Consider the following 25,777-nt stretch of genomic DNA (forward strand, 5'->3'; position numbering starts at 1 on the left):
CTCCTTCAGAGCTAGCTGCCTTTGCTACCTTATTTGCAGCAAGGCTCAGTGCAACATGGCAGTGTTGCCATTGTTTATTAAAGTTTTTCTTTGTAATGTAAAAAAAAAGACGTCTTCAACCCCCATATCACACACTCACAAACTGTAAATATATGTGTGTATGTTGTACTATCAATTGGTGAGAGAGAGCCACAAATATCACATTCAATTGTACATATCCACTGTATACATGAATCACAGCAATGTTGGTTCCTGTTTCAATCACATCTTTGGTCATGTTCTCGTGGGTCAAACAAAAACACCCGGATGATTGGTTGACCCACAATGCAGGTGATAGCTGCAGGATGAAGTTGGTGAAGATCAACTGAAGAAATTTGCAGTCGATTGCAGTCATGACCTTTGATCACATGCTTTTTGTAAATTTCATGCCGTTGTGGAGTAGGCTTAAGTCTGACAATTTCTTTGCACATAATGCAACACTCTTTGTAAGGCTTGACAAAAGGGATCTGCATGAACGTACGCACTCTTTTCACGACACTTCAAGACAGCTATGACTAAAAGTGATTTTCGTAGCAGGTTAGGAGAAGATTTTTGCTAACCCTAACCCTTTTCCTAACCTTAACCTAATTATCCTACTCTGTTAAATAAGTTATCCTAACCTGCTATGAAAAAGGCACTTCCGGTCGTAGCTGTATTGAAATGGCGTGGAAAGAGTGGTTGTGTTTGAGCAGACCACACTTGTCAAGTCGGTGACCATCGTTGCATTATGAGGTTATAATAGTTGTCCGACTTGCACCTACATGTCGATTGCATGAACTTTACAAAAATCACGTCGTCAACAGCAACTTCATCCTGCAGCCTTCACCTGCATTGTGGGAGGCTCTATTGTCAACCAATCATTAGGGTGTTTTTGTTTGACCTACACGAACGTGACCAAAGATGTGACTGAAACAGAAACCAACTTTGCCACAATTAATGTATGCAGTGGATTATGTACAAATGAATGTGATATTTGGGTCTCTGTCACCAATTGATTGTACAGTACAATGTATACATACACCCTGGGATGCTGGCCTTCTAGGCAGAGTTGCAATAAAAATAAAAGATTAAGATGGGCAAAATAACACAGACACTGGACAGAGGAACTGCCTAGAAGGCCAGTCGCCTCCTCACTGTTGACATTGAGACTGGTGTTTTCCGGGTACTATTTAATGAAGCTGCCAGTTGAGGACTTATGAGGCGTCTGTTTCTCAAACTAGACACTCTAATGTACTTGTCCTCTTGCTCAGTTGTTCACTGGGGCCTCCCACTCCTCTTTCTATCCTGGTTAGAGCCAGTTTGCGCTGTTCTGTGAAGGGAGTAGTACACAGCGTTGTGCGAGATCTTCAGTTTCTTGGCAATTTCTCTCATGGAATATCCTTCATTTCTCAGAATAAGAATAGACTGATGAGTTTCAGAAGAAAGTAATTTGTTTCTGGCCATTTTGAGCCTGTAATCGAACCCACAAATACTGATGCTCCAGATACTAGTCTAAAGAAGGCCAGTTTTATTGCTTATTTAATCAGAACGACAGTTTTCAGCTGTGCTAACATAATTGCAAAAGGGTTTTCTAATGATCAATTAGCCTTTTAAAATTATAAACTTGGATTAGCTAACACAACGTGCCATTGGAACACAGGAGTGATGGTTGCTGATAACGGGCAAAAGTAGATATTTCATGAAAAATCTGCCGTTTCCAGCTACAATACTCATTTACAAAATTAACAATGTCTACACTTCATTTCTGATCAATTTGACATTATTTTGATGGACAAAAAATTAGCTTTTCTTTCAAAAACAAGGACATTTCTAAGTGACCCCAAACTTATGAACGGTAGTGTATATATTTTCAGTTTGTGATATGGGGTTGGAGAAATGGTTATTATAAACAACGGCACATTAACTTGTTGCACTGAGCTTTGCTGTTGGAAAACCACATCAGTATCCGACTATCAGCTGTCGCAGATGAACCTCCCCCAAGTTCACTCCTCGACTTTCGTCTACAGTCGGTTGCTTTCACCTTACCAATCAAACTGGCCCAGTGTTTCTCTTTCATTCCATAGAAGAACGAGCACGTGAGGGTATGTCTTCCGGAAATCAAAAGTGATTGAATCCATGAAATCCGTAACTAAATGTATTCGCTGTAGTGTCTAGCCAACATTGAAAACACTAGTTAATGTCCAAAACATTTTATTGGTCTTGTACAGTCCTACTGTAACAGGGTGGATGTGCCTCTCTTCTATGGCAGCCAAATGTCTGAGGGGGCACGTGTATGTGAGTATGGCTGAGGGATGGTCCAGAGTTTTTTTTTCTTCCAACACCTGAAACAGCTTTTCCTGCAATCTAGAGCAATAATCATAATTTATTTTATTTATTAGGATCCCCATTAGGGAAAGGGAAAGGGGGATACCTAGTCAGTTGTACAGCTGAATGTGTTCAACTGAAATGTGTCTTCCGCACCTCTCTGAATCAGAGAGGTGCGGGCGGCTGCCTTAATCGACATCCACGTCATTAACCGACACCAATGGCGACTGGTCACAGTGAGAAGCTTCCTCTTGAGCGGACAGCTTGATGAAAAACAGTCAATGTTCAGGTCTCCAAGAAAATAGACCTCTGTTTACATCACATACACTATCAGGCATTTCACACATATTATTTAGCACTTGTCAAGAGAAAAAAAGCAAGAGAAAAAATATACATTCAGTAATCCATTAATCAGTTGATGTGTGTAAGTGTGTGTGTGTGTTCTGCGGGGTTGAAGCTACGAACCCATAGGCTTGGCTTGCTCATCCCTTCCAGGCTTTTGGAGGGAGGGTTGACAATGAGCCTGTCATTCCATCTTCGTAACATTGCAAAAATCAGAAACCTTTTATCCAAAAATGATGCAGAAAAGCTTATCTATGCTAAACACAGCTGCTAGAATCCTGACTAGAACCAAAAAATGTGATGATATTACTCCAGTGCTAGCCTCTCCACATTGGCTTCCTGTTAAGGCTAGGGCCGATTTCAAGGTTTAACTGCTAACCTACAAAGCATTACATGGGCTTGCTCCTACCTATCTCTCCAATTTGGTCTTGCCGTACATACCTACATGTACGCTACGGTCACAAGACGCATGCCTCCTTATTGTCCCTAGAATTTCTAAGCAAACAACTGGAGGCTTTCTCCTATAGAGCTCCATTTTTATGGAATGGTCTGCCTATCCATGTAAGAGACGCAGACTCGGTCTCGACCTTTAAGTCATGACTGAAGACTCATCCCTTCAGTAGGTCCTATGATTGAGTGTAGTCTGGCCCAGGGGTGTGAAGGTGAACGGCAAGGCATTGGAGCGACGAACCGCCCTTGCTGTCTCTGCCTGGCCGGCTCCCCTCTCTCTACTGGGATTCTCTGCCTCTAACCCTATTACAGGGGCTGAGTCACTGGCTTATTAGTGCCCTTCCATGCCGTCTTTAGGAGGGGTGCGTCACTTGAGTGGGTTGAGTCACAGACGTGATCTTCCTGTCCAGTTTTGCACACCCTCGGGCTCGTGCGGTGGAGGAAATCTTCGTGGGCTATACTCAGCCTTGTCGCAGGGTACTAAGTTGGTGGTCTGTTGATATCCCTCTAGTGGGGTGGGGTTATATCCTGCCTGGTTGGCCCTGTCCGGGGGTATCGTCAGACAGGACCACAGTGTCCACCGAACCAACACCTGTCTCAGTCTCCAGTATCTATGCTGCAATAGTCTACGTGCTGGGGGGCTAGGGTCAGTCTGTTATATCTAATGTGTTTATCCTGTCTTATTTGGTGTCCTATGTGAATTTAAGTATGCTCAAGCTTCAACTGTTTTGCCTGCGGCTAGGGACCCTGACCTGTTCACCGGATGTGCTACCTTGTCCCGGACCTGCTGTTTTTGACTCTCTCTCTACCACACCTGCTGTCTGAATGCTCGGCTATGAAAAGCCAACTGACATTTACTCCTGAGGTACTGACCTGTTACACCCTCTACAACCACTGATTATTATTATTTTTATTATTATTATTACAATCCACAATACAAACACACCCCTAATTATAGGACCTTCAATCAGAGGCAACGATAGACAGCTGCCTCCAACTGAAGGCCCCAACACCAATTAACTAAACATAGAAATACAAATGACTAGACAGAACATATAAATAAACTAACATAGAACAATAACCAAAACCCTGGACTAATGAATCAAATACCCCTCTCTACATGGACACATACACACAACCACCCTGAACCACATAAAACAAATACCCCCTGCCACGTCCTGACCAAACTAAACACTAACAAATAACACCTTTACAGGTCAGAACGTGACACCTTGCTTGACATCATGGGAAAATCTAAAGAAATCAGCCAAGACCTCAGAAAAGACTGGTTCAGTCAAGACCTCCAGAAGACTGGTTCATCCTTGGGAGCAATTTCCAAATGCCTGAAGGTACCACGTTCAGCTGTACAAACAACAGTACGCAAGTATAAACACCATGGGACCACGCAGCCGTCATGCCGCTCAGGAAGGAGACGCGTTCTGTCTCCTAGAGATGAACGTACTTTGGTGTGAAAAGTGTGAATCAATCCAAGAACAACAGCAAATAACCTTCTGAAGATGCTGGAGGAAACAGGTACAGAAGTATCTATATCCATAGTAAAATGAGTGCTATATCGACATAACCTGAAAGGCTGCTCAGCAAGGAAGAAGCCACTGCTCCAAAACAGCCATAAAAAAGCCAGACTACGGTTTGCAACTACCCATGGGGAAAAATATCGTACTTTTTGGAGAAATGTCCTCTGGTCTGATGCAACAAAAAATAGAACTGTTTGGCCATAATGACCATCCTTATGTTTGGAGGAAAATGGGGGAGGCTTGCAAGCCAAAGAACACAATCTCAACCGTGAAGCACGGGGGTGGTAGCATCATGTTGTGGGGGTGCTTTTCTGCAGGAGGGTCTGGTGCACTTCACAAAATAGATGGCTTCATGAGGCAGGAGAATTATGTGGATATATTGAAGAAACATCTCAAGACATCAGTCAGGAAGTTATATCTTGGTTGCAAATGGGTCTTCCAAATGGACAATGAGCCCAAGCATACTTCCAAAGTTGTTGAAAAATGGCTTAAGGACAACAAAGTCAAGGTATTGGAGTGGCCATCACAAAGCCCTGACCTCAATCCTATAGAAAATTTGTGGGCAGAACTGAAAAAGCGTGTGCTAGCAAGGAGGCCTACAAACCTGACTCAGTTACACCAGCTCTGTCAGGAGGAATGGGACAAAATTCACCCAACTTATTGTGGGAAGCTTGTGGAAGGCTACCCAAAAAGTTTGACCCAAGTTAAACAATTTAAAAGCAATGCTACCAAATACTAATTGAGTGTATGTAAGTAAAATCTGAAATAAATCATTCTCTCTACTATTATTCTGACATTTCAAATTCTTAAAATAAAGTGGTGATCCTAACTAACCTAAGACAGGGAATTTTACTAGGATTAAATGTCAGGAATTGTGAAAAACTGAGTTTAAATGTATTTGGCTAAGGTGTATGTAAACTTTCGACTTCAACTGTATATGTCCTGGGAAAATGTCTTGTTACTTACAACCTCATGCTAATCACATTAGCCTACGTTAGCTCAACCATCCCACGGGGGACCCACCGATCCTGTAGAGGTTACTCATCGAGCTGTCCCTAGGAGAACTGCAAACTGTTCTTCAGGTCCTGGACCTCTTTGGTCAGGTCGTCCATTATTTTATTTGTTGACTCCACCAGTATTTGGACACAACACATGAAGCTATTTTTGTTTGTTTAAAATAACCTTCTTTTAGGTTATGCTGTTACTCCTCGCAGTTCCAGACAGAGCAGGTCGCAGGGAAGATTGGAAACAACAACAACAAAGAGCAGGGATCTAGACAGCCATAAGCCTGAGCTAAACCGCGCTCCTAGCCACAATGGCTAACTGCGTTGCGGGCTGCGTTCAAGCCCTCTAGAAAAAACAGCTAGCTTGATCGGCAACTAGCTAGCAACTAGGCTAGCTACTACACCAAGCAGCTCCTCAGACTTGGCCTTGGTCAGCAGGATAACTGGACAGATAGTAGCTGTCCCAGCAACTGATGCCAACCGTGTGGCGCGATCCAAACTCCAAAGGTAGCTAGCTAGTAACCAAACTTTTTCAATAGACTTAAAAAAATGTCCAAGACATCAAACTTTCCATTATGCTTAATTTTATGTAAAAAACATATTTTTTGAGCATACCTTTTGAGGTGTCTGTATCCTCCTGACTGGTGGTTATTTATTTCAAGAAACTAAATATGCTTTCCTGCATCTCTGCCAAAATATTGGTAAAATATTGAAAGGAATGTAAGTCTTATTCAGTAGATTTAGTGATTGCTTACTTTTCTAAAGTCTACTAACCTTGTTAGCAGGCATGCCAGCTAAGATAGTTAGACAAGCAAGCTACTCTAACTTGATTAATAGCCTAAAAATGTATTCTTGGTAGCTAGTTATGAGGTTGGGAGATTGGGAACCTATCTGGGCTAGCTAAAGCCATCTTCATAAAATTGCTAGGTGGCTGTCATGCCCTGACCTGAGAGAGCCTTTTTATGTCTCTATTTAGGTTTGGTCAGGGTGTGATTTGGGTGGGCATTCTATGTCTCTATTTCTATGTTGGGGATTGCTTTCTTTCGGCCGGGTATGGCGCCCAATCAGGAACAGCTGTACATCGTTGTTGCTGATTGGCAGTCATACTTAAGCAGCATGTTTTTCCTTTGGGTTTTGTGGGTAGATAATTTCTGTTTAGTGTTTGCACCTGACAGAAATGTTTGGCTGTCGGTTTCTTGTTTTTTTGTCAAACGTGTTCTTTCTTGAATAAATTCATGATGAGCACTAACCACGCTGCGCCTTGGTCTACTCTCTCCAAAGACAGCCGTTACAGATCTACCCACCAAAAACGGACCAAGCAGCGTGGAGGGAAGCAGCACCAGGAGTGGAGGAAGCAGCGTGCTCGGGAGGTGATGGCATCCTGGTCGCTGGAGGAATTGGAGGGAAGAATAGACTGGACTTATGAACAGCTATTTGACCATTGCAACAACCTGCTGGGGAAGCAGGTGGAGGTGAAGAGGCAGCCCCAAAAAGTATTTGGGGGGGGCACACGGGGAGATTGGCGGAGTCAGGCGTTAGACCTGAGCCAACTCTCCGTGCTTACCGGAAGCGGCGTGGTACTGGTCAGGCACCGTGTTATGCGGTAGAGCGCACGGTGTCTCCAGTGCGTGCTCATAGCCCGGTGTGCTACATCCCAGCCCCCCGCAAGTGCCATGCTAGAGTGGGCATCAAGCCAGGACGGGTTGTGCCGGCCGTGCGCTCTAGACCTCCAGTGCGTCTTCAGGACCCGGTCTATCCTGTGCCTGCGCCCAGAACCAGGCCTCCTGCATGTCTTCCCAGCCTGGTGAGTCCTGTGCCTGCGCCCAGAGCCAGGCCTCCTGCATGTCTTCCCAGCCTGGTGAGTCCTGTGCCTGCACCCAGAGCCAGGCCTCCTGCATGTCTCCCCAGCTGGGGGAATCCTGTGCCTGCACCCAGAACCAGGCCTCCTGCATGTCTTCCCAGCCTGGTGAGTCCTGTGCCTGCGCCCAGAGCCAGGCCTCCTGCATGTCTCCCCAGCCTGGTGGGTCCTGCGCCTACGCCCAGAGCCAGGCATCCTGCATGTCTCCCCAGCCGGGGGAATCCTGTGCCTGCTCCCAGAACCAGGCCTCCTGCATGTCTCCCAAGCCTGGTGAGTCCTGTGCCTGCGCCCAGAGCCAGGCCTCCTCCATGTTTCCCCAGCCTGGTGAATCCTGTGCCTGCGCCCAGAGCCAGTCCGGAGCCGCCAGAGCCGCCCGCCAGTCCGGAGCCGCCAGAGCCGCCCACCTGTCCGGAGCCACCAGAGCCGCCTGCCTGTCCGGAGCCGCCAGAGTCGCCCGCCAGCCGGGCGCAGCCAGAGTCGCCCTCCAGTCCGGGGCCCGCTGTGAGGGTCCCCAGTCCGTGGTCGGCGGCAGGAGATCACGCTCTAGGGGAGCCAGTGAAGTGGGGTGAGCCAGTGGTGGAGCGGGGTCTGCATCCCGCTGCAGAGCCTCCACCGCGGAGAAATGTCCACCCAGACCCTCCCCTATAGGTTCAGGTTTTCCGGCCGGAGTCCGCACCTTTGGGGGGGGGGGGTGTACTGTCCCGCCCTGACCTGAGAGAGCCTTTTTATGTCTCTATTTAAGTTTGGTCAGGGTGGGCATTCTTTGTCTGTATTTCTATGTTGGGGATTGCTTTGTTTCGGCCGGGTATGGCTCCCAATCAGGAACAGCTGTACATCATTGTTGCTGATTGGGAGTCATACTTAGGCAGCATGTTTTTCCTTTGGGTTTTGTGGGTAGATCATTTCTGTTTAGTGTTTGCACCTGACAGAACTGTTTGGCTGTCGGTTTCTTGTTTTTTTTGTCTTACGTGTTCTTTCTTGAATAAATTCATGATGAGCATTAACCACGCTGCGCCTTGGTCTACTCTCTCCAAAGACAACCGTTACAGTGGCTAGTAGTATGACAGGTCTTCAGGGTCTCTTGAGAACCTTGATGATCTCGAAATGGAGTCAGTCAGTGGTGAGCGCTCTGAGGTTGAGCCAGTTCAGGATGTATTGGGTCTACCCGCAGCAACAGGTGTGGTAGAGACTTCCAACGTTTGCCCTGAGAATCTTACCAGAGATTATTTTGGGCCAGTAGGAGTGAGACTTTTGGAATGAGTGGATACCATTTCCTGCTTTTTGGCCAACCCATATGTTGTGTCATGCTGGGTAAAGGACAAACTGGAAATGGTTACATCTGTGAATGTTTCGAGAAGTAGAATTGTTTAGATTTTTTGTGTATCCGCCTCCCAGAGGAAGCGGCGCTTTGAGTCACACAGCTAGGGGTTCAACCTGTGGCCTGCTTTGGACTCCGGAGCAGGGTGCTGCTAAAAGAGGTGATCAGTGGGCCTTGAGTGTTAAGGGGGATCAAATGAAAAGGAATATTCCTAGTGTTTGTGACGCCCGCCATTTAGTGAGATTTAGACCCAGTGACAATGGTGAGACTAAGAATACCCTGTCTGTCTTGTTGAGCTATGACACAGAGTTTCTACCTGATAAGATTAGGTTATATTTGATATTCTGTGAGGGCCTATGTTCCGAATCCGTTATGGTGCTTTAGGTGCCAAGGATTCGGACATGTTGCAGCAGCGTGGAGATCCCACGATGTGAGAAATGGGCAGGAGAACATAGTCAGAGGGAGTATACAGTTGGGATAGAGAAAGCACTGCGTGTCAACTGTGGGGGTCCCCATGCAGATAGGGATCCGAAGTGCCCTGTGAGAGAGAAACAGGTTGAGATTGTTTGAGCTTGAGTGGGGCAGAAAGTTTCCTATGCTGAGGCAGTGAAGTGAGTAGAGGATAGCCCAAGGGTGAGTGAGATGACTGGTAGCCCCTCAGTGAGTAGGCCTGAAGAGAGAGAGAATTATAGTAGGGTTGGATTTCTTGCATTTATAGTCATGGTGATCAACTGCACTGCACTGATGAAGTGGAAATCACAGAAGATAGATGTCCTAGTTGCAGCAGCAGAGAAATATTTGGCTGTGAGAGATGAGTGCACTCATCTCTCACCCCCCCCACCACTTTTTTGGTGGGGGGGGGGGGTGACCAAAATAGGCAATCAGCATTGCGACCAGCGAAAGGCACAGATACGCAACACAGTGTCTAGTCTGCCTGGAAAACCACACAAAAAAGAATGGTGATGCATTTCTTTCTTTCTGCCTGCCAGAGCCCCCGAGCAACTAGTCTCAACCAACATTTCCAATGTCACAACGATAATAATCTTTCCAGTTTCTGTGTTTGTGAAATAGCAATTGTAAGTATTCTCAGTAAAACTTTTGTCTTGTGGCTGTTTGGACTTGGAGACGGGTATGCTATTTATTGTTTACACAGTTGTGTATTGGTCCTGCCTGATATTTATTGCATTTACCAGACTACATCCATATTCATAAATGTATACATTGATTCTTTGTTGTAAAAGCTATATATTTTTTATAATCCTGTGTTGTGTTTTTCCATATCCAGTACGCAGGTCAGGTTTCCATTGACCCTGCCCTATTCAAGCACCTGTGGCTTGAAGAAAAGGCTTCACACTGATTGTGTGTGTGTGTGTGTGTGTGTGTGTGTGTGTGTGTGTGTGTGTGTGTGTGTGTGTGTGTGTGTGTGTGTGTGTGTGTGTGTGTGTGTGTGTGTGTGTGTGTGTGTGTGTGTGTGCAATTCAGTGTGTTTGGAGCAGTGGTGTTTTAAATTGAGCCTGTGGCGTGTGTCCTGGACAGCACAGGATGTGACTGGCAGCAGTGCGAGCGAGGGTTTGTGTATCAGTGAGTAACACTAAGTAGCCTAACAGGGACAGTCCTTGTCCCACACACACTGTTAATCTGCACAGTATGTATAATCCCACTGTTTGTCCAAATAGCCATGAGCTTTCTCGCTCTCACTCACACACACTTAATCCTGCCAATTTATTTGCTCACAGGTGTGCAAAAGTATGCACGCCCAAGCCCCTCTCACCATACAGTAAAAGTCTACTTACTAGATATGCTTAAACCACACTTATCTAGCCTGTGCAAGTATGTATGAGCTTTACTGCTACAGTAATACCTAAAGCACGAAGTCCAAATATATGTAGAACATGCACAGTGAATGTTCTATATGACATGTAGAACATGTTCTATATCACATGTAGAACATGTTCTATATCACATGTAGAACATGCACAGTGAAAATCAATTAATATAATTTCCTATTCATGTGTTATAGCCACCATCTAAGGCTGATATTATAATCAATCATTTTGAAACTGAGATGTAGTAGGTTATTAATTGACACAAAGAGGAAAATAAAGGAAATACACATAACTCACATTTGAAACAGACTTTACATTTGGCCATTTGAGCTTTTCGGGCTGTGCATTTCAAAACCAGTGAAGACAAGGACATGAACACACAGAGTATACCAACTCTGACAGGAAAGAAGGGGAAAAAGACAGAGATGCCAAATTTGCCTAAACATAGACCTACACATGAAATAAAAACCTGTTAAAAAATACAGGTAATACAAAGAGTAATTTTCCAAACACAGGCTATAAGACATTGTTTGGTTAATAGAGAAAATATCTTGTTTATTCATTTTCTAAACTGTATCACAGAGACCATAGAAGTGCAGACATGAGCCGAACAGACCAGAGGCAGGCAAAACACTGATCACACTGCAGAATGATGTTGGAATCATAACTACAGTAGAGAAATGAATGGACATTTCTTTAATATGGGTAAAGATACCCAGACAGGCACTTGCCACTTAGTCATAACCAGGGAAAGCAACATTGACGTGCGGTTAGGGTAGGCAGGGTAGGCAGTGTGAAAATCTATGATAAAATAACTAATGAAAAATAAATAGATATACTTTTTATCAATATTCATTGTCAACTTCATTTTTTTCTGCATGATAAAATAGATGTCTGAACTAGTACTACTACTTCCCAAATTTGCAGTGATCTGGTAAAAAATGCACAAGGAGGCGAGGGGAAAGGCAGCCTCGCTATGTACCTTTCTCCGCCCTTCAAATTCAAACTCAGTGAAAGGAACTGACATGACTTGCGCATTCGTGTTTCTACCTTATACTGCCAGCTAACGGATGAAGGCAGGTAGAGAGCTTTGCAAGAGGATAGTCAGAGCTCGCCCCTGCCTATTGTCATGACTCTCTCTCCTTGGTGAGGCTCAAAGCTGCCAGATCAGCTCGGCACAGGGCTGACAGATAGCCAGACCCCTCTCCCACCAGAGAGGAAGGGGAGTTGGGCAGTTTTATGACTTAACGCCGGTCGTAAACTTTCTCTTTCTTGTCCTGCAGTACTGAACAAAGGAATGTGCTGTGGGTAGAGAGAGACACTTGGCTAAGAACTCTAACTTCAAAAGATTGGACATTGGAACATTTGTTCTGAAATCGAAACGTTTGGAATTGTTTGTGGGGATCCAAACAGTAATCATGTCATATCATTTATTATTTTGTGATGTCATTAAGGATGGTATAACAAGATAACTGTAACTCTGAACGTGTACATGTCCTAGTTATCAGGTTTGCATCTAAATGTTGCATAAAATAAATTATTAAGTATAAGAATTCTTTTTAAGTATAAAATACTTTTGTGAAGATAGAAATTTGATTTTAGCCTTCTGAATGAGATATTGACTTTCATATAAACTTGAGCCCAGTCAGTAACCACGCCCACGTGAGCACATACAATGTGTCAACAGGACGGAACGCCCTCCAAGGCCAGACTGCTTAAAAGGACTCGCTGAGAATTTAAATACAGACCAGAGAACGTGAGGACGTGGTCCACACGTTGAAATGGTTAAAACTACAAGACCAGAAAATGGTAAGACCCTCTGACACTCTCGACAAGTGAAGAAGGTGAAGACGAGACCAAACATTCACAGTCTGCAGCTGGTATGTGAAGTATTCTAGGACAATTGACCAAAGACGGGAGGGAGGAATAGCTCCCTCTCACCACCGTGTGGTACACCTGAAGGATCCATTCTAAGAACACTCCAGAACAAAGAAGCATACAACTAAGGACATTGAGACCTACGGTGGACAACCAGAGACTTACATCAAACTACAGAGAGATGACAGAGAAAGACATCAACGCGTAAATATATGTTGCATTTCTAATCCGAATGAACGGTTGTTAGGGTGCTAAATATTCAGACTACGGTGAGCGTAGTTTCCAAATGTATGTACGAGAAGTTGACTCTGTCTCTCCCTCTCCTTACATACCCCCCTTTCCATTGTTTCTCAAGCCGTCATATCAGGTTGGTCCACTAGGGGATATATAATCACTGTATATAGATTTTTCTATTGTGTTATTGACTGTGTTGTTGTTTTTTTGTCGTACTGCTTCGCTTTATCTTGGCCAGATCGCAGTTGTAAATGAGAACTTGTTCTCAACTGGCCTACCTGGTTAAATAAAGGTGAAATAAAAAAATAAAAAAATAGGGACTGTTGTCATTGCATTATGTCAGTAATCAATAACCTATACCGTGTGTGTGTGTGTGTTTATGTATTTCTGTGTGATTATTTCGTTAATTAGTAAATAAATAATTAAGCCAATTTGTGTATCGCTGATTCATCACTTAGGTTAGGGTTCGTGCAGATTTACAAAGTCAACAACGTTCAGAATGAGGCTGATGTGGTAATAATTAATAATTTACTGTTATTGATGTCAGAGATATTTAGATAAGCTCTACAGATTAAGTCGGGAAATAGTAACTCAGGAAACAACTTTTCCCGTGGTGCCCCAAATTCCTAATGAGTTAATTGTTACATGATTCATTTAATAGAGTAATAATTATAAGTAGTAGGTCATTATTCGATAAATAGCAGTCATCACATTGGATTTTCTAGAGAAACAGTGTGAAGACCAACACCTGAGTTTAGCGACCTACATCTAAAGAAGGGACACATGATAATTTCAAACTGAGAAGTATCAACGGAAAGACTGGCTCTGTGGCTTCACAGCTAGCAGCCGACTCTACTGCTTCTCCTGCCTGCTGTTTTCCACCAGCGACAGTGTGTGGACAAGAGTCGGTTTCTGCAACTTGAACAATTTGTCTATAGCGTTCAACAAGCATGAGAAACCTGTGTCTCACATGAAAAGCCAGATAGCTCTTAAGACATTTGGCAGCTCACGGATAGATCTGGCATTCAATGAACAATGGAGATTGAATATCAGCATGCACAATGCAAAGGTAAAAGAGAACCGTGAGATTTTGAAAGCCCTAGCTAATTAATGCTACGGCATGCTACCTAGGTAAACAGAAGTTGGCATTTTGCGGCAACGATGAGAGTGCCAGCACATCAAACAGGCCTAGGGGCAACTACGTGGAACTATTACATGCCTTTGCTGAAAAAAATGAACAGTTAGCAATCCATCTAGAGACCGCCACCGTGTTTCCTTTTTGCTCATGGCCTATGATGGAATTTTCAAGGAAACTGATGCGCTCTTCCATGTTCTGCAGAACAAAGTGATGGATATGAGTGTCTGCCATCCCCAGATCAATGACACAATGAAAGCACTGGAACGGCAGCAACGAGACTTTGATCGCTTCTATGAGTGATTTGAGCAGAAATGCAATGATCTGGGCCTGGCAGGAAGCAAACCTCGTAGTAAACAGCCGATCATAGTAAGGAGGGGGCAAATCTATAACAACACACTGGACAATATCAATGTTCAGATAAGAGCCAAGTTTGACCACTTTTGTGAACTTCATTTCCTTGGCTTAGTGGACTGCAAAAAAGGTGAAACAATGTCACAAAAGTTCGACACCAGCAAACAAGAGCCTGTCAAAATATGCCAAGTACTTCGATTTTGTTAGATTTAAGACTGATCTTGTTGGATTGTACAGTTCACAAATGGTTCAAGACAAATCACCTGGACAGCTCCTCAGCTTTTTGTTCCAGCATGACTTGACAGACTGTCCCGAGGCAACAAAGTTACTGCAGCTGGTCCTCACTATACCAGCCACAATAGTATCTATTGAGAAGTAATTTTCTGCGCTGAAACAGATAAAGACATACAGTCGAAAACCGGACCGATCAAGGATGACTCTCATCCCTTGCCATCATCTCCATCACATTCAGACCAAGAGACTTTTAAAACTGAGGGCAAACAGGGAGGAGTTTTACAGTTCAGTCACTGATGTCTTTACCCAGAAGGATAGACAAATGGACTGTCTACAAGTAAACGTAAATGCAAGAGTTTATTTACAGTAGCGCCGTCTACTATTATGACATTACATGTCTATTGTGTAAGTATATATATCAATTAGTAGTGCTGACTACTAGGCACACACGGCGTGGGAGGAAATGGCTGCTGTTTTACGGCAGTTGTGCTATAGTGTGTGTGTTTTTTCATGTTATTTGTAACTTATTTTCTACATAATGTTTCTGCAATCGTCTCTTATGGACGAAAATAGCTTCTAGATATCAGGACAGCGATTATTCACCACGTACTGGACAATTTTTTCTTTAACGAGTCGGAGGCGAAGGATTTACTCCAGACACCCGACAAGGCCCTCATCCCTGTCATTTGCAGGAGAAAGAGATGGAGATATTGGGGACGTAGGTCTGTCTGCTTTATAAGGATCCGACGGCGAGTAGGTAATCTGCCTTTACCATCGGTTCTATTAGCCAACGTACAATCACCGGATAACAAAAATAGATGAATTACGAGCACGTATATCCTACCAACGGGACATTAAAAACTGTGATATCTTATGTTTCACCGAGTCGTGACTGAACGACGACATAAATAACATACAGGTGGTGGGTTTTGCGCTTTTTCGGCAGGATAGAACAGCCGTTGTAATGAGGTGCGTACTGGCGGCAGAGAATTCAGGCGCAGGAGAGCGGAAACTGATTTACAACGGTGTCGTTTAATAAACATAAACCACCGTCAACAGATCAATACATGAAATGGGTCAAACAAAACCCGGGAATAACCAGCATACCGTGCACAAGCACTACAAGAAACAATTACGGACAAGGACACGGGGGGGAACAGAGAGTTAAATACACAACATGTAATTGATGGAATTGGAACCAGGTGTGATGGAAGACAAGACAAAACCAATGGAAAATGAAAAGTGGATCGGCGATGGCTAGAAGGCCGCCCGAACAAGGAAAGGGACCAACTTTGGCGGAAGTCGTGACAGCCGTCTCTGGTAAGACAAGGGGTGCGGGTCTATGTATATTTGTAAACAACAGCTGGTGCACCAAATCTAAGGAACTCTCAAGGTTTTGCTCACCTGAGGTAGAGTATCTCATAAGCTGTAGACCACACTATTTACCAAGAGAATTTTCATCTATATTCTTGGTAGCTGTCTATTTACCACCACAAACCAATGCCGCACTAAGACCGCACTCAATGAGCTGTATATGGCCAAAAGCAAACAGGAAGACGCTCATCCAGAGGTGGCGCTCCTAGTGGCCGGGGACTTTAATGCAGGGAAACTTAAATCCGTTTTGCCTCATTTTTACCAGCATGTTAAATGTGCAACCAGAGGGAAAAAACTCTAGACCACCTTTACTCCACTCACAGAGACGTGTACAAAGCTCTCCCTCCATTTGGCAAATCTGTCTATAATTCTATCCTCCTGATTCCTGCTTACAAGCAAAAACTCGTGCAGAGCAGTTGAGTGGGGCACAAGCAATTACGGCCTGTGAATGCGAGTCTAATGGTTGCGCCGCCTACCTGCTGCTGTTTGATGTTTATCTTTTTGATCGTGTCATACCGATAAACACCGTAGAAAAAATCCGCTTTATGAGCCTCAATAGAATGTGCTTACCCGGCCTCAGACCTCACGTCACTGGATGGCAAAGGTGTAGAAGATTAAGAGGGCTTTAATACATTGAATTATATATGAATGTGCATTGATATGTAAAATGAATACATGTATGCAGTATAATGTCATGCATTTAAACCCATTGTTATTCATATCACTGTTTACATTGAATATAAAATCATTATATAACACAGTTTATACATGACAGTACAACTTGGTACCAATACCTATTCTGGTGTTCTAGAAAGTATCAAACTTTGTGCTATACCATATTGTGCAACAAAGTTATTCAATGAGCTTGGGTAATAGCACTGCCCAAGTCTAAGACATATTTTCTGGATCAATTCAAGCCACACATTGACATTAGTGGATACAGTTATTGAATTTGAATTAGTGCCAAAGATATTAGTTCATATCTCTATTTCTGTAGTCCTTATTAGTCATAGGGAATGATTAGACATGCTGCATTACTAAGATAGACTATTTATACAAATGTTAACGAGAAGGAATATGAAAAGAGATACAGTAAGAATGCTGTTTTGAAACAAGTTGATACAAAAAGTTATTTAAAAAATCAATGCTATACAGACACGATTGTGTGTTCTTAATGTCTGTATATAAAATGTTATATAAAATCATAATGTACACTTGAGTTATCCCCTTCAGTTAAACACAAGTCAGATGATAGAGAAAGCTATAGATACCCAATTGTTTGCTCCTATTGAGAAAACAAAATAGGCTCATCGGACCTAGTGCCTGGCCATAGACCAAGTCCAAAGCAGCACTTCAAATGCAAAAGTATGTATGCCTAGCCTACCCACTCTGTGTCCTGTAGCTCTGAATAAACTTAATCAACAATAGATGTAAAACATAGATAAATAAAACATGCAAAACAAAACAAAATTACCCCTTGAGGGATAAATAAAGTCTTTATGAGCAGTTACAAAACCAGTGTTACTCCCACTTCTAACCACGTGCCTCATTCCCCTATTCCCTTACTCCCTTTCACCCAAGCGCCACCCATAAATTCACTTCACAAATTCACAATGTACAATATACCGAACATTGCAGATAGAAATGTGATGAATATAGCTGACATGATTCCTTAATCTACATGTCAGTGAGGCATTCCTGCTGTTCTACATAACTAGTTGTTCAGATAGAAATATGTTACCTCCACAATGTTTTGCCCTACTGAACACAGCTCAGGACTCTCAGTCTCAAAGTAGAAATGCTGATGAAAAATCAGCTTTGCCTATTAGATCATAATAAATAATGTATAATAGGACATGTATGGCTGGGAATTGCCAGGGATCTCACGAATATTATCATGATATTTAGGTGACAATACTGATTCTCACAATTCTATATGTATTGCGATTCGATACTGCAATTTTATTGCAATTTGATGTTCCAAAGATATTGCTCTCTATATGTCTGCTGAAGAGAGACGAGAGAGCATGAGAAAATGAGTTTTGATCAGTCATGGAATTAAAAGCATTGAAAACATGTTGGCTCACTATTTAAAAAGAAGATGGAGAACAACAAAATACCAGCGTTTTGGCGCAGGCATAGCTGACTAGTGCTAGCTAACACTACCTAGCAACAACAACAAAAAGTATCACTATAATATTGTCCAAAAGAATATTGCGATATGTAACTGTATTGATTTTTCCCCAATCACTTGTCCTACTCTGAGACGCTTTGTAAATAAGGTCCCTGGATCCTATATCACCCTTCCCCTCACAGTGGGGTGTTGGTGCGTTTGGCAGCGCAGGGCTCCATGGGCACCTTGGTGGCTCCTCCGAACACCTCTACTTCCCGGTTGGTCCAGGGGGCCACGTTACCCTTTGGCTGGGGGCTGTGCTGGCTGCAGTGGGCCAGGCTGGACACCTCGCTGGGGGTCAGGACCTGCTCCCATACGTTCCACTGGGATAGCTCCCCCACCATGGCCTGGGACGAGTCAAAACGCCCGCCCAGAGTGTCCTACAGGCAGAAGGAGGTGGAGGAGTGAAAGGGGTGAAAAGAGGAAGGGATGTGTCAGAGTTTGGTCTAGTGGTAACTCCGGACTTGGCATTGCCCTGAGAGACTGGTGTTTAATGCTCAAGTCCCCCACTTCAACTTTGCATGTTCCTCTCACCTGCCCCCTCTCATTTCATCCCTGTGTCTATATCTCAATGAACAATAAAATATGCTCTCCTTTAAAAACAACAACCCCTATAGGTCTATGCCGTTGCGGTCTCTTCAACCAGACACTCCTGACCTCACCAAAATACAAATCCCTCCAGGTCTTACCTGTTCCTGCCCCAGGATGAGGACTCCCCCAGGCCTGATGTGGTGCCAGGCTGCCAGGCCCTGCCCCTCTCCTCTCAGCTTGCCCCCCTGGTAGGCCTGCCACGCCCCACCTCTCTGGCTCCAGCTTACACAGATGTGGTGCCAGCTGCCCCGAGACAGGTTCAGAGGTAACTGCGCCACCTAGGGGTGGGAGGACAACAGTTCGGGTTAGTGTGAGTGTTATTGCTACAGTGCAGGTAATGCAGTGATACTGCAGACTATATTAGACTGCAAATTGAGTATTTAAGATGGCAACAGCAACAAATCAATGGGCAATCAATCATACGACAAAGTGGTTCTCAGTACTGACCCTAAACCATGTGTTGTACAGAACATCCTAGACTAAAACTCAATATTATATTAAATAAAATATTGTGCTTTTTAAGTGTTGATATCTTGCTGCTTAACACACTGTATGGAGACATTAAACACATTTCCCCCTGGAATATATTAATCCAGCTCTTTTATTACAGTAACATTTGGGGACTGCAGCATTACTTTTTCAAAGGCACGGACTGCACTTCCTCAAGGGCACAGCCAGCTGGGTAGCTCTCTATGCCTTCCAGGCAATGTATTACCATAATGGCATCATGCTGATCTACACTACACTCCCAGCTCTAGCCTAAACGGTGCTTTGACTATGTCCCAAATGGCATCCTATTCCCTATGTAGCACACTACTTTTGACCAGGGCTCTGGTCAAAAGTAGTGCAGTACATAGGGAATAGGGTGCCATTTTGGTCGCAGACATCATTCTACAGTAAACTCTCAGGTACTGTTATAGCTCCATCTTAAATTGTGCTGTGTCTAACTCAGTGTGCCCTAAAATACTTCTGCTCTGTTTCCTCCATTACCTTGTCGTTAATGAGCAGCTCCACAGGGGTATTCATGCCCTGCAGCAGAACTAGCTCGTTTGGCTGCTCCGCTACAGCGTAGGAGAAAGGGGTGCCGATGCCCCCCTCGGTGGGTCTCAGCCAGAGGCACACGGTGAAGGCACGCAGCTCAGGGATGGGGTGCTGCACCACTGCGTACATATAGTTGGTACGCGCTGGGAAGGACAGCTTGTAGCCCTCGGGATAGGTGTGCTCTGAGAGTCCTGGGGTAAGGAGGTATGGGTGGAGAAATAGAGAGGGAGGGAAAGAGTGTTTGAGTAATGAGGTAATTTGGTAGGGGGGATGTTGAATTGACTTGCCTTATTAGGACTTTGTAGTGTATTTGTAGATTTATACAATGACTACATCACACATTTGACTTCTTTCCTGCACCCAGGATATCTCATCTCTCTTCTATGATATATCCACTTGGATTTTCTTTCTTGTTATGTACTTTTTCTTATTCTTTATCATAATGTGTTGATGCCATTTTCATAGATTTATAATAAGTTACCTTTCTGGTACATCAGTTACGGTTTCATGTCCCCGACTCTTAACTTCCCCCACCATATAAATTAATATAATTCAGGGATGACTATTACTCATGACCATTGATCTTCTTTTACACCTAACCCTCTGCCCCTAATCTCACCCTCCTCCAGGCCAGCGATGCGGTGGTGTAGGGAGTTCATCCCCTGGTCGATCTCCTGCCTGTGTCTTTGGGATTCCTTTCGCAATGCCTTCCTTTCCTTCTCCAGGAGTTCCAGCTTCCTCTCAAGCTCTCCTTCCAGATCCTCCATCCATGACCACTGCTTTGGTCCATCCCCTACCTGTCCCCCTGGCCCTGCCTCACCCCAACCATCAGGGGCCTCAGAGAGCCCACCACCACCACTTCTTGAAGTCATCGCAGTTGCTGCATCTGTGTGGTTGTGAGGGAACGCCAGCGGTCCGATATCTGACTTCATGGGTGGGAGTGTGGGAGGGAGGGAGGGAAGAGCAGACAATGAAATAAAAAGACAAATGAAGCCAGCAGTGTTGTAGTACAGTCCGGTCTCAAGACCACATTTTGAGTGTCTCTGTCTTGTCTCGGTGAGGACAGTGAGGACTCGTAATTTCTTCCCGAGACCAGTGGAGTAAAAAACTCGGAATTATAAGCTTCCATTCAATAAGCACATAAAACCGCTTAGCCATATACACTCCTGTCTTGAAACATTAATACCTGAACAGTCTTTATATCTATTATAGACATGTTTGGGCAGTGGCGAACCTATTGGACCTAGGCCTTCAGTGTGTGACAGGTTTATGATTCTGAAAGGACAGCAACGGAAATACCAGCGCACTCATGTACGAGAGCGCACTTTTTGTAAAACACAAAGGGCCAGTGGTGAGGTGGAGACTATATATCAAGGCACAAGGCGAGACCCAAATGCAGACACCGGGGGCAGATGGTTGGAGTCTTACAATGTTTATTATTCCAAAGGGGTAGGCAAGAGAATGGTCGTAGACAGGCAAACAGGTCAAAACCAAGTCAGAGTCCAGGAGGTACAGAGTGGCAGACAGGCTTGTGGTCAAGGCAGGCAGAATGGTCAGGCAGGCAGGTACAAAGTCCAGAAACAGGCAAGGGTCAAAAACAGGAGGACTAGAAAAAGGAGAATGCAAAAAGCAGGGGAACAGGAAAAACGCTGGTTGACTTGGAAACCTACAAGACGAACTGGCACAGAGAGACAGGAAACACAGGGACACAGGGATAAATAGGTCCCGTGTGGCTCAGTTGGTAGAGCATGGTGTTTGCAATGCCAGGGTTGTGGGTTCGATTCCCATGGGGGACCAGTACGGGGAAAAGAAATGTATGCCTTCACTACTGTAAGTCGCTCTGAATAAGCGCGTCTGCTAAATGACTAAAATGTAAATACACTGGGGGAAATAAGCAACACATGGAGGGGGTGGAGACAATCACAAGGACAGGTGAAACAGATCAGGGTGTGACACTATATGCAGGTATACACCGTAAACCCACTTTTTTTCAGTGGGTATTGCATATACAGTTTTATTCATTTCAACTCTATATCTGACATGGTACAGGTGTCTTTTTTTAATCCCATAACCATGTGTGTGTTTTTTTTGTTTCAAAGTATATTTGTTTAAGTACCAAGAATCACTCTGTGTGACCCTGATTTAGCCCACTGCAGTAAAAGGTTAACTTCTTGTTGAAAGTTATTCTTGAAAAGGGAGAAGCTAACAAATTTTCATCATCCTCTTCGATAACACCTGCTGCAGCTGCTGCAAATTAGCCTACAACAAAGGATAGCTAGCTAGACCATGTGAAATCTACTGCTTGCTAGTGCGCAGTGACCCGTTGGCCTTTGAGAAGAGAATGCTTTCTGTTAAAATCATCCCACCGATTACAAGTCAAAATGTGATTGATTGATTCCACTGTCACTCCAAAATGTTTCCCTAATACAGTTGAATGGCAGATGCCTTCTATCTAGCTTCTGATGGCCTAGCCAATGGCTGACTTAGCTAGCCCCAGAGATGACCAAAGAAAAATCCTGATTGGATACGTGTTAACCCTTTTCTTTCCAACAAAAACTGAAGAGATTAAATCAGAACATAATTGAAAAGAATAATATAATTATAATTATTATTGTTATTATTCTTTTATAAATTCTTTGCCCTTCTCTGAAGGCGTAGAAGGCCCTCATTGTTCCCCACTGTGTTTGGGTTAGTAATAATTTGTAGAGTGGCTCTATTTGCCCTCCGCATGCATTTTTTTCACCATTCTAAATGTCTAAGAAATCCATACTGTATGTTCTTCTGAAATATGAAGACAGAAATACTGAACATTTTTAACTCTTATTGGGGTGGCGATTTGACTAAATTACAATCATGGTCTTGAATTGGACTCAAATTTTTCTGGTCTCGGTCTTGACTAGGTCTCGGACCCCTTGTCCCCCTCCCGGTCTCAGTCTTGACTCGGTCTCACCCCCCCCCCCGATCTTGGTTTTGACTCTGACTCGATTTGCTCCGGTCTTGGTCTTGAATCAATCTCGCTTTAGGTGGTCTCGAACGCAACACTGGAAGCCAGTTCGATTTTTAGAGCTGCACACACTTTTTAATGGGTTGTGATTAAAGTGGGCCTTTGTGTTAGATAAGCACTCTAATCTCTGGATTTGTTATTATTTTTTATTATGGACAATCAATTATGTGCAGAGAAATGCAGAAATAGTGCCAGGAAAACAAAAGTAATTGAAGGTCCTCTCAGTCATTAGTCACCCAAGGAAAAATACTACAACTTCAGCAAAGCGAAGTGCAGTCAAATAGACACACAGACAAAGCAACATATTATTTACAGTGAGGCACATGCTGTAAGTTACATATAGAGGAGTGGTTCTCAACATGAGGTACTAGTACCCTTGGGGGTACCTCACCTTTCCACATGGGGTACATTTGTTAAGACTATAGGCCTAATGATCAGTTGCACCGTGACTGGGGGTTCAGTGACCAAAGACGGTAGGACCACAGATACAGAGGTACAGCACTGATATAGTATAATACTAGTGTGCTAGGCAGAGGCTGAAAAAAGAATATGATGGTCTCTGCTCTCAACAAATATAGGTAACTGGTCGGATGAATAATTTATTATATTTTCTCCAGAAGAAATGGGGGTTATACATCACATGTTGCTTGGCAGGCAGCTATAAAGCCACTTTGTGTTACTCTACTCTCCCCTCCCTCCTCCATCCCCCCTCTTCTCCTCCCCTGGGTTAGTTATGTTGGAAAGCAGAGGTGCCTGGAATAACAAATACTCATGTATCTGTAGACTAGGCCTAATCAATTGTCCTACAACATTCTAGTTTTGGGGTTTCCATTCATCAAATTGGCTAAATTTAACTTGAGTTTGTGAAGCAGTGTTGAGAAGACATTTTAATGATGCAATAGCAACAAGTGATACCAAAATATGTAAATAGATTTTGGTGAACTAACTGATTGGTTCCTCAATATTGAGTTGAACTCTAATAAGCTATAGCCAAGTCGAATATAATGCATCTAATCAATTTTAATCTAATGCAGCTAATCCATTTTCAGCGACAATAAGTCAAAGATGTTGATATACAGGTAACTGTCAAAATAAAGGAAAGACTTGAGTAAACGAGGGATATAAAGTACATTGAATGCAGATGCTTCCACAGGTGTGGTTCCTGAGTTAATTAAGCAATTAACATCCCATGCTTAAATTCCCAGTTGCCCATTATTATCCCAGATAGCAATAACCTTTATTTTAACCATGGATACAAAAATAGATCTCAGTGACTTTGAAAGATGGGGTCTCAAAGGAGCATAGGAAGTTTAAAGGGTGAGTGTGTGTGTGTGTGTGTGTGTGTGTGCGTGCGTGCGTGCGTGTGTGTGTGTGTGTGTCACCAGATCTCAACCCATTGGAACACTTATGGGAGATTCTTGATCAACGTCTGTGACCATGTTTTCCATCAACAAAACAGAATGGTGTCACATCCGTCCAATAGAGTTCCAGGCACTTGTAGAATCTATGCCAAGACTCGCTGTTCTGGCGATTTGTAGTGGCTTGATGTGGGTGTTTCCTTTATTTTGGCAGTTACCTGTAGGCCGTCATCTCACCTAATCTAATACTGTCCCTGATTTCTATAAACTGGAAATGGTCTCAATTAAACAGTAAAACCACGCAGCCACACCCACACCGACATACTTCCGTCAGAGACGTGAGCAGAAATTCAGATTGAGTGAGTAAAATCGAGGTCTGCCAAGCAGGTCAACTGACACACAAGAGCGGCAGAATTAGCCTATTCTCTGCTTTATTTAACGATACAATAACAGTTCGTTTAAAATAAAGATATGTGATAGTGGAATTCAACACCAACAGACATGACACACACGTTTCTCCCATTCCCCTTACCTCCAGTTTCTCTATGCGGTCTTTCATCTGAACGATAGCCTTTTCCAGCTCGTCCACAGCCTGAGCGGTGAGCAGCTGTGCCACAGTCGACGACGGAGCACTGTCCCGGACCACGAGCCGGCCCTCATCTACCCTCTTACCTCCCCAGAGCCCCGCGCCTCTACGCCCCTCTATTCCGCTCTCACACTCCGAAAGCTTGCCTGACAGATCCCTAATGGTCCGCTGGTCGGTGATAATCTGGTCCTTCTGCTGGAGCACTGTCTGTTTGAGTTCCTCTGCCGTGGTGCGGAGGTATCCCCAGTCCTCGCCGGCGTACAGCGACGGGTCGTCGGCTTGTTGCTGAAAGTTTTTGGGGTTGCATTCTCCGGCGGGGACTGGGGTGCAGATAAGTCGGCTAACCTGCCTAGTTCCACCAATGGCATCTGAACCGCTGGCGACGTGGAAGAAGGTGGGCGCTTCTCCGTGCTGCCTTTCAGAACCATGGATAGCGCCCAGGGGACCCGCTCGCGCCACGGAGCCGCCGGGGAAAGTCTGCTGCACTCCAGCGTATGGAGACTGCGACTGGTTGTCTGCCACAGGCTGCTGGGTAGATTCGGCAGCGGAGCCGGTATGGACCGCGGCTATGATGCAGATGACTGCTCCAACGAAGGCCACCATCCCGGCGGCCAAGATGATAACGATGAACTTCAGGTTGGCGGCGTAAGAAATCAATAATTATGAGAAAATAACTTGTCTATCTAGTTCAACAACACTGACATAGCGCCGCCTGAGTAAAACATTTTTGGCAGATCAAAAGATCCATGAACATATGAAATACGCATTTTATGGCTTTGCTAGGCTTTTAGTCAATACATAAGATATGTCCCACTTCATTTAATAATTAGGCTATAATGAATGCAGATACGTGCTGCAACCGTTTCTATCTCATCCCTCTGTCTCTTGGCTTCAGTGTTGTAAGGCTCCTCTATCTCGTTATCACCAGGACAACCAGAGAGAGAGAGAGCGAGCGAGCGAGCGAGCGAGCGAGAGAGCGAAACAGTATGCAAGTCAATATCAAGAGGCGGGAACGGGAGATGGTGCGAATGATATGAGACGGTGTCTCGCATCACACCAAATTTAGATCGAGGTGCTTTTCATATGCTGTGGTCGCTTGATGTTATGTATTTATGTCGATGAATGCATAACCTAAATAA

General features: G+C 44.1%; 1 protein-coding gene across 1 annotated transcript; it reads right to left on the bottom strand.

Annotated features, from left to right (window-relative positions):
* Positions 1 to 17,957: 17,957 nt before the first annotated feature.
* Positions 17,958 to 25,286, bottom strand: LOC115192809 (neuronal pentraxin receptor-like; the record flags this gene model as incomplete). The annotated part of the gene is made up of 5 exons (XM_029751715.1): positions 17,958 to 18,438; positions 18,748 to 18,927; positions 19,640 to 19,881; positions 20,310 to 20,616; positions 24,585 to 25,286. Coding segments are annotated over 5 exons (1,674 nt in total), but the record flags the coding sequence as incomplete, so codon positions are not given.
* Between the last annotated feature and the right edge of the window lie 491 nt (positions 25,287 to 25,777).

This window comes from Salmo trutta, chromosome 1, assembly GCF_901001165.1.
Source record: "Salmo trutta chromosome 1, fSalTru1.1, whole genome shotgun sequence".
Lineage (NCBI taxonomy): Eukaryota > Metazoa > Chordata > Actinopteri > Salmoniformes > Salmonidae > Salmo > Salmo trutta.